Genomic DNA, 10832 nt, shown 5'->3' with positions numbered 1-10832 from the left:
CGAACCAGTGTAAGCTAGCATTATGTACTTAAAGTTGTGTCCTTTTGGCTAAAGACGCCTCTTCACATTCTTGACATTTCTAGTAGAGCCTGTATGATCTAAGCCAGGGCTGGAAGGGTTGAAATTCTAAGGTTGGCTTAGAACTATGCATGGCTTACTTCAGAGCCCTGTGTCACTGTGTTCATTAGTTTAAAATCCCCATTAACCCTTCCCTTCCACATAACAACTATCTTCAATATTATTTCACATTAGAACTCAGATGGACATACTGTTTTTTTCCTACTTCAAACGTTTTTAAGAGGGAATTAAAAAATGGAATTTTAAAATTAGGATTACCTAATCATTGTATTTTTAAAAGACCACATGTCAGGACTGTCTATTCATTAATTTTTGCCCATGATAGATTATTAATGTAAATAACATTATTAAGTGCACATGAAAGTAATTCTGTTGCTGCTGGCTGATACTAGATGAACACATTTCTATAATTTATAGTAGTAAATAATGAATTTGATGCTTAAATTGCTTAAGAGACAGAAAAACATGATTGTTGGGAAGCTAGTTTCCTGAGTAAAGAGCACAGATTTGACAATTAAGGCATATGTTTTTAAACCTAAAACATTTTGTGTCTAAAAACAACTGATAGTTGGGGAGATCTTTATCCTACCCTCTGCTTTGAGCACCATCCTGATACTGTGAAACACAGGCATGAGACGTTTGAAACTTTGAAAATGATAGTATTTTGTTTACATAATTTCATCACTTCTTGTCATTCTATGAGAAGCTTCTCCCCAAGGTTTGAAGTCATACTGTGACATTTGTTTTTATGCAGAGTAAGGCAGTTATCGCATCCTGTTGGTTTGCAGGGGTATGACTTGTTGACTGTCTCATACTATAACTTATTTGCTATTATTGTGTCCTGTCTCTTTGAAGGAAAATTAAGTTGTGATTAATGTTGGCAAGTAGTTGTGGGGTTTTTTTCCAAAACAAAGTCCTTTACCGCCATATTTCAGGTTCTTATGACATTTTTTCCTGAATATGCATATTATAATGCAAAAACTTTAAGCCATTATGAATTTTTATATGTTTTATATATACCAAAGGGTCACAGATGGTAGAAAGATTTGTTACCATGAGGTAGAGTAGCATTTTGTGATTACAAAATTAATCTGTCTCTAAATCTGTTTAAAGAGTTTTTGCCATCTAATGAGCAATATAAATTATTAATATTTTCATGTTCTTGGGGACATTCACAGCCATAATTTTACCAACACAGCTGTTTGACCCGGTGACATCATGTTTTGCATATTTTTGCATTTTAATGAGTTAGTCATTTAAAAGGTTACAAAGAAACCATAACTCATAAGTAATTAAATTATTTAGCAGAAGAAGTATGAGAAGATCTTCTGACATAGGTCACTGTGGAAAGGGGAATTCATAGCTGTACTCAGTTGCACCTGTTTGTTAGGAGGTAGATGTGTTTAAAAGATTTTCCCTTAGATTATGAAATGATTTTACTTGTTAAAATATCTGGATATACAATGTGCATGTACACACAGACACACACAGACACACACACACACATTCCTAAGAGGTACACTTTCCTTGTGATGGAGTAAGTTTAAATAATACTCGTAACACAAACCACAAACACAGCTTACTATTTATGATTACTCATCCTTGAAAGTCTAGCTAGATTGGTTTTAGAAATATTTTATAATGCTTTTTTCTTTTTTTTTTTTCTTTTCATATTCCTCTTCCTGTTGAAGAATAACATGACTTCATGTAGACATTTTAGGAATTTGTACTTAATTATGATTTGGAATTTTCTACTGAGTGGAAATATCTTAAAATAAAAGGTGACCATAAGTATAGCACAGTACCTAGCATAGTGCTTGGTAGATAGTAGCTGCTTATTAAATACTTGTTGTATAAAATCAGTGTTTAAAGAATGATTGACTCAGTGAATACTTGGGATCTTTCATTATGTCCTCATGCTTGCAAGTGGACTTCGGAAACACAAGCAAAGCACTGATATATTCTTGAAAAAACAACAAAAATATTTTAGACATGCTATTTTAATTGAGGGAATAGAAGAGAAAGGTGACATATTTTAAGATAAAATGATTTATGTACCACAGTTCATAAGCAGGTTTTAAGAGTAACTTAAAAACAATATGTTTGTATTGTATATGATTGGGTAAGAGTGATATTTTGAAAGACCATGTGCCTACCATCTATAGCTACAATATTTACACAATTTTATAATGCTAATAAGTTAGGAGAACATTTAAGACTTTAAACCATAAAGGCATAGCTAGCATGCAGAACAGTACATTTCATAAGATAAATTTGTCCATTCAAGTCAGCTTGGGAACATGTAATAAAGGAGGTGTGTCCATAGGGTTCCCTGTATCCACTTAGGCATTTTGATCTGTCACTGACTGGGCAACAGTTGTAACTTGTTACTTCTTTTAGTTTAATGTATAAATGTGTGGGTGTATGTTTGTGTCTTTTTATGAGAATGAGAAGCAAAGAATATAAAATATTTCATAATGCTGTAGTATTAAATCATATTTTTGCCATTTATAATGAATGGTAAATGTTTTTTATAATGCTACTGTACATTTACGGAATGCTTTGATAAGTAAGATATTGATGATTTGAAGAGAAATTTGTGATATTTAAGCAACATAACGTTCTAAAGCCTAGGAAAAGTTAGAAACAGAGCAGGTGATAATGTGAGTAAGTGCAAAGTGAATGTTTTAAAATAAATAGCACTTGGTTGACCTGATGTCAGAACCGGAGACAAGGGTGTGTGTTTGTCAATATATCCTTCATGTTTTACAGACTCCTAAGGGAACAAGGGAAGATACAATTTCACCTTTTCTGTGCCAAAACATTTTAATTATATCTTCTTCCAACTACAGCGGTTCAGTAACCAAGGAGCTGACATTGATGCATGTGTTGATAAAGCTGCAAACATTCAAAATGAGATTAACAAAGATTTTGAGCAAAGGGTGACAGCTAATTTTGCACAGTATTCTGCATCTAATTCAGGCCAGCGTAATAATAGAATATTTTATAACTGTTTTGTTATTCAAAAGGACTTTTATGATGCATTTGTGTTTGTGGATATCTTTGTAGCATACTCAAAAATTATCTATCCTATGGCTTAAAACTATTTGCATCTGTGTTATAATGCTGAAACAATATTAAAGGGGAAAAAACCCTCTTATAATAAGTTTTTTTTGTAATTGTACTTTATCCTTGGAACTCTTTGCATTTACCTTAATTTATCCTGGTACACTAGCTAGGGAAGGTATAGAGATGACAAACATAATATATATTTTCTAATATTGCTTAGTATACACTAATACAATGACCAAGAAAAGTTATATTCAACTTATTTAATTAATAAAACTGTAGTTTCTTTATGTTCTTGAGCTTCTTTGAGCACATTTCAGTGTATTTCTTTTCTCTTCTATTCTCTACTTGAAAGCAGCTGACAGTCTTCTTTCACTTTTCTTTTTGTTTGTGAAATTTTCTTTTCTTTTTTTTTTTTTTATCCACTCTCTTCTCCATCTGCTTTCACTTTTGTTTGCTTGGGCCGTCTCTCATCCCAACTTGATAATGAGGAATGCAGTGTGACCCTGACCTCTATCAGCCCATGCATGACCTTCTGACTCTACCATATAACCTTTGACCTTCTCTTTGACAGCTTGATTAATTACCCTGTGTTATGATTTATGAGTAAGTGCTATGTAAAAATAATAGACAACAGGTGGTCCTCCGAAAACTTTTTGTGGCATGTTTTCTTTTACTGACTAACTTGATGAGCTATTTGAAGTTGGAAACTTACTGGGATAATCTATGTTGGTTCACATTATGGTATTTTTATACCATGGAACACAACATTAGAATTTAGGGAGCTACAAGTCAAAGCATGGTCATGACAAACATTTTACAAAATATTAGCAGGGTGCTGTTATCTAAATGCAATTGGGAAGAAGCACAAAACAGAGTCAAGTGACATTTCAGGCGTTTCAGTCCCAGGTCACGTCTTGAGAAAATTGCTGAAATAATGGAGGGGGCATTTTTCAAGCAGAGCTGCAGCTCCAACAGCTATGTTTACTTTAACGCTTCACTAGTGACTTCTGATTGGTTGTCATGACCTCATTTCACTGTTGCACCTAGGATGTTGCAACAGTGACATATACATACCCTTCTTGAGAAAAAGATGGGAAGAAACACAACATACATCTTTCAGAAAAGATGAGTGGACAGTGGTTTGTCCATTTTAACCATGGGTTGATGTAGTTTATAGATAAGACACTTTGGGTTTCAATTCCCTTGAGGATGAGCACCTATCTTCTTTCAAACCAAGCAGATAGAATGCTGAACGTGAAAAATATGATTGATAAATCTGTGTAAAATGATCTCTTACGGAGCCTTACCTGAAGACCAAAACAGATAGTTCCGTAGGTCAAAGGATTCCACTCTGGCCCCTGACCTCTTTGGTCACATGTGGCTTTGCAGTATTGGCAGGTTAATATGTAGAGCTGAGTACTTTCAGCTGATTTTTTATGTAGCCAACCACAAGAGATTTGAAAAGATGTAGAATTTGCTCCTATTTTCCGATTTCCTTATAATTGGTAATTAATAGGCAAATTAACTTAGATAAATCTTCAGTTTTGGCAAGGTTTCATTGGGGTCAAAAGTACATTCTGTTTCTGGCCAGGCATTTTAAAATTTTATCTATTTATAGAATCTTCTCCATAAGTACATTTCTGTACTGATTTAACTTCTTAAGCAAGATTTCCTCTTTGGTTCTTTGTGTTTGGCATCACCTGTCTGTTCTAGACCTCTGACCTAAGCCATCATTTGTTGATTGAATGATAAATGAACTATTATTTATTAGTAAGTGCATCTATAGACTTCAAAGTAAAGGAGGCCCAGAGGACTCTGTATTCTGTTTAAATCACAGCAAGCACTGTGATGAATAAAATGCTACATCAAGCAATAAAATTTTGGGAGTTTCTGATTAAGATCCCATGGCTTATACCTTATAAACACAGGCTTAATAATGAAACTATAGTTATAGCTACAAAAGGGTAGAAAATAGGATTAGGTAAATTAAAGAGATAAAACTTACTTTTACCGATATCTGTCCTCTTGATCACCTTGATCTTCTATTAGACTGTGCGATCAAACATAAGAGTTAATTAACAACTTTATGTATGCTTTGTCTCTTGAAATGTTGGATATTGGAATTGATTTGGGTGAATCATTACAAAAGATGCCAGAAGTTTTATTTATTTAGTTGTAGAATGTTAGATAATCAGTTTGATCACTTTATCTTGGTAAAGATAACAGAACTTTCCATGTACATTTGAAATGACCTAACTTTTCATCTTAGGAGAAATTTAGCATGCTTAAGGAATAATTAAATTAAAAATACTTCAATATAAAATGTTTAATGTTCTAAGCATTAATTATGGAGATCTCCTTTGGAGTGGCAGTGCACAGTTCTTTTATGATATTATATTTGACGCCTGGTTTTATAGAGTACTTTTGTAAAACTTTATGGGTACATTTGTTAAAGGTTAAACTAGGATCTCTTCTTACTTATTTCTGTGTGTACTGATTGAGTTACTTGGGATAGAAAGAATTGATTTTTAAAATGATGTTTATTCTCTTTTTTTAAGATATAAATTGATATCATTCTATTTAAAACAGTTAAATTTAACTGCTGGTTTGTGGTCTGCTTTGTTTACTCTGACTATTTACTTTGACCCCTTAGTTTACATATATTAATGTTAACATGGCAAAACTCTTTGTAGCTTTATTATGTAAAAGGATTTTTTGGACAATGTTTACATGTGGCAGAGAAAAAGAGGAAAAGATGAAGTTTTACTACATATCTTTAGGTGGGATAGTTAACTTTATTTTGTTGCTCCAGCTTTCTCCTCCTCATAAAATGGTTATGAATGGTCTCTGTGAATATTACATTAATTATCAGGAAAATTTTATTTGAAAAATGTAAGTTTTTTACAGAATGGTAATTGAATTTGCAAGAGAGACATTTATTAAAATTAGCTCTCATTTCCACAGAAAATGTTCCTGAATATTTTTTGATTGTTATTTCATTAATTAAATTTGCAGATGAAATATCTAAATTATAAAATATTTTCTGAATAAATCAAATGTTTAAAGAGAAGCATTCATTGTTGAAATTTATATGATAAAAATTCTTTAATTGATTTATATAGTCATGATTTAAAAATAGAATCATTTTTCATCTGTTGATGCCTTGGTGAAAAATTGACATTGTGTCTTTATAAAATTGGACAAATGAGTCATGTAATTTTCAGTTACATAATCGATAACTTAGACAAATACTACTACTTTGATGATTTATGTGTTTCTGGTTTTTATACTTATTTAGATGGGGCATATCAAATTTCATAGTTCATTTAAAATTAAGTAGGCACAATAATTTCTCAATCTATGATTTGCAAAAATTGAAGTAAAAACTTCTGCTCAAATAAATCTGGCATTATGAAAATGTGATGTCTAGTGATTAAATTATAAACTAGGGTGATAGTTTTCTCATTTTTGGTGACTATAAATTTTGTCTAAAGAATTTACCTTTATTTGGAGTTTATTCATTGTGCAAAGGTGATGTTCATGTTCTATCAATTTATTAAAGTCCCACTTTGTTACCTTGAGTTTGAAATTTTTCATATTATCATTAAAATGTAATATATCACTATTTTCATCTCTAAGAATTCTGAGATTCTGTTCTGGTCTTGCTAACCCTACCTCTTGTAAGTATGAAAGGCTGTGTGTGTGTGTGTGTGTGTGTGTGTGTGTGTGTGTGTGTGTGTGTGTAAAGTTCAGTTCACTGAGAGAAGGCAGGGAAGAAACATGACAGGAGACCGCTTACTCACGGTACAGAATCTAGTAAGGAGGCAATTTTCTTTTTGGCCTATGGTGACCTTTTTTGACTATGTTCCTTACACCAGAGGCAGTGTACTGAATGCCTCTATTTCAGCCTGTTTAGCAGAGTGCAACAGTGTTCTTTAACTTACTTTTGGTGGGAGGAGAAGTTATAGCTGAAATTTGAGAAGGGCGTGAAAAGTTGTAAGAGGCACAAGGAAGAGGGGTAGGAACTTCCTTCAAATGTGATTTTAATAACTAGTCAAGTGTGTCCAACTGTAGAAAATCACCGAGTGACAATATGTCTACCTGACAGTGATCACAATGAATTACAAGACTTTTGAATAGCTATACAGATTAGAATAAAGCAGAACCAAATAAAATATCTCTTGTTGGTAAAACTTTGACTTACCAGCTAAGAAACTTAAAAAAAAGATCTTGTCTTGTGTTTTGTTAATGAACATTTAAATTAAAAAATTTGTAAAGTGTTTTATAAGCCTTTCATGAACAAGGTATGAAAGGTTTTATTTAAACACATATTGAGGAATATGTGGTATTCTGTTAATCAGTTTGGTATATATTATTATATAGTTTTCATATGTGTAAGACAACTATATCTTAATTAACAGCCCTATCACTAAAATCAGAACTTCAATGATCTTGAAAATCTCCAAACCATATCATGGTTTTAGACAATAATATCAACTGATTAGGGGGGAAACTGAAACAATCCCAACGAAGTTTGTATGTAGTTTGTGGAATCAACTATTAAAAAAGCCAACAATGTGTAGCAATGTAGCATATTTAAAAATAAGGATAATTGTCTATGCTAATATTGGCTTGTATTACTGCTCTCAGTTTTTTTTTTAATTATCATATGTTTGGTTTGGCAAAAAACAATTAAATTTAAACTTGATGTAGAAGATTCTACAGTTACAATTTTGGGAAGAGTATGTACTTTTTTTTTTTTTTTTTTAGTAAGGATGAGAATTTTTTTAAGCTTTATTTTTAAGAGCTGTTATTTTTTAAACATAATATAACACATGTTTTAAGTATGACCTTACAAGATTTTACCAGACAAAATAGGGACAGCCACAGTACAGAATTGAATAGAAAAGACAAGATATAAATAGCTTCAAAAATTTGTGTGGCTTGTCAGTGGTAATTGTTTATCCTTCTCTATTTTCTCATGGTTCGATTATTCCATCAGTTACAATATAAATGCCAAAAGTTTCCTTAATTATAACCATAGAAAGGTTTGCCTTGCTAGAATTAAGTCAGACAGGAAAACATGTTTTTAAAACTTTACAAAAAGTTTAATAGCTCAATAAGCTGTATTTTAAATTCTGGAACTTGTTTCCTGGTACTAGTTCTTAATAAAGAGAAATTTTTATGGTAGTTGAAAAATAAAAGAAATTTCAGGATTAAAAACTTGGTTGCATACATTATAGTAAGACATTATTTTGTTTTGTGATTTGCGTGCCTTCCTGAAAGAAGAGAGGTGAAAAAAATCCAATATGCTCAGGTAGACATTCTGTGTTTCTGATAATAAAGACATGTAAATCTGTAGGCTGTTTACTCCTTGTTAATTGCTTATTCTTTTTTTAAGTTCAAACAAATAAAAAATACTCATTAAAGTGCAAGTGTAAAGGAACAGAAATCCAGCAAAATGTGGTTGGAATTGTAAACTTCAATTTCAAAGAGGTTATTTTCTCAAAATATGTATTATAAATATTAATGTGGTTTGAAAGTGTACTTGTTATTTGATAATTTATTTGAATCATTTTGGGGGTTCTGGGAGATCTAGTACTTTTTTAATTTAAGCTTTATTATTTTAATGTGTTACAATTATGTCTTTTTGATCTTATAGGCAGTCTATGCTTATTTCTACACACAATACAGGCAAATAATTTTAAATCACTTTCTGTTGGAGAAATTAAAACTATAATCTATTATAAAGGAATATTTTAGTGAATATGTAACTATATTAAATCACTATGAGATTTTAAGAACGTTTTTATGAGTTGTAATGATTTCTAATATTAAATTATGCTGCCTTTTTTGCTTTCAAAACAGGAAGGATATGGAGTAATAGTACTGAATCCCAATGAAAACTATATCGAAGTAGAAAAGCCGAAGATACATGTACAGTCATCTTCTGATAGTTCAGATGAACCAGCAGAAAAACGGGAAAGAAAAGATAAAGTCTCTAAAGAAACAAAGAAGCGACGTGATTTCTACGAGAAGTATCGTAACCCCCAAAGGGAAAAAGAAATGATGCAGTTGTATATCAGAGTAAGTAATAACCAAGATCATTACTTTCCTTCATTATTTCCTTTTCTTTTTTTTTTTTAAATCACAACAGCAACTAACATTTATTGAAAATCTTCCATGTGTTCAGACCTGTTCTAAGCAATTTTACATTCCTTTTCTTTATTTATATTTATTTTCTTAAATTATTTTGTTTATTTTTTTTAAAGTGTTAATTTTTAAATTTTTAAAGATTTATTTCCCAAGGGTGTTATTTGAAATGTTTTCTGTTTTTTATTCAAAGTAACAAAACACATTCTTATTTCAGTATGATATTTTATTTAAGTCTCAAAATCAATTAATAATGCACTGTACAAACATCAGTCTTTGTCTTGGGTGGTTATAGTTTTAATGCATTGTTTTCCTATGAGCAACCATCCATCCATAGTTTCTCAGCTTAACTTCTGAAGGCTGATGGAGGGAGGAAGAGTAATTAATATCTTAATAAATATTTAAGCTAGAATAGTTTAGGAATAGTGTAATGAGGGAACTCTGTCCTTTGCTCTTTTCTTATCCAAGGAACCTTTGCACTTTGTAATGCTAGCAGCATGGGATCGTTATAGCAGTGCTGCCCAAGGAGTTCTAATTCTATAGGGGGCACAAACAATTTTATTTGCCCTTTGACACATTCTGCTTGATATACCACTGTGCATTATATATATGTGACAGATTCATGCAATTTTCAAAGCCCTTATTATGGGTGCTAGAAATATAATTTATTAGTACAGTATGTCCAAAATGCTATTGGGTAAGTAAAATAGTAAATTGATATGTTCTTCAAAAGTGAGCAATTCAGAACATTTAAATATAGACAATTTAACGTTTTATAGATTATACTGTGAGATAGTAATAAAGTTTCAGATTATTCAACTTGAGCTATTTTTACATTTACTTTAAAACTCATTAATAAAATATTTCATACCACCTTTGAGGCAAAATATGTAGCTTTCTAAGTTATTTTCTTTATTTTACTTCTAGTTCATGGCATAATTGCTATACTTTTGGGAATTGTACTCCAAACGTTCAAGACATTTGATTATAGGTCAGTCTGTTGAGTAAGTTAGGACAGTTAAGCAGCATATAAATTCTCAGGACCCCCAAAAATATGTCCAGATCAAGACTACCTAAAGCATGTCATACAATGAGTCACGCAAAAGTTAGGCAGATTACAATATTTAAATTTCTGAAAAGCATCTCACTATTTAATATATTGTTTGAAAAACAAAAACAATGATTAGATTTGGAATTCATAAGTAGCTTGCTCATGTAGTTATATTACTGCCTTTCTTCGCCATGACTGCATCAGGGTCCTGATGTCACCTTCTTCTCTATTGGTTGTCCTGAGCTTCCTAATTAATATGATCCAGTCTGTCAACCACCATCTTAAGATAGAATTTAAAAAAAAAATTCCCCCTGATATCTGGATTCCAAAAATGAATTGTATAAGTTTTTGAAATGTACAAATCATTCGCAATATTCAGTTTCGTATGTGAAATGCAAACAAAAAGTGATTTTGCGTATTAAGTTTTTTACTTCTTGAACGGTTTCTTTTATTTGCCTATGATATGTATGTACAGATT

The 10832-nt window shown here is 31.5% G+C and overlaps 1 protein-coding gene across 11 annotated transcripts in view; it reads left to right on the top strand.

Annotated features, from left to right (window-relative positions):
• ARB2A (ARB2 cotranscriptional regulator A) overlaps positions 1 to 10832 on the top strand; it is a 430201-nt gene that overhangs the window by 160312 nt on the left and 259057 nt on the right. For all 11 annotated transcript variants that reach the window (XM_082378256.1, XM_082378255.1, XM_082378263.1 and 8 more), the window contains one exon: positions 9019 to 9237. In XM_082378256.1, coding sequence (XP_082234382.1) covers positions 9019 to 9237 — 219 coding nt within the window. The remainder of the gene's footprint in view (positions 1 to 9018; positions 9238 to 10832) is intronic.

This window comes from Balaenoptera borealis, assembly GCF_965194805.1.
Source record: "Balaenoptera borealis genome assembly, chromosome: 2".
Lineage (NCBI taxonomy): Eukaryota > Metazoa > Chordata > Mammalia > Artiodactyla > Balaenopteridae > Balaenoptera > Balaenoptera borealis.
Note: the sequence above shows the minus strand (reverse complement) of the source record. Positions and strands in the feature narration are given on the sequence as shown.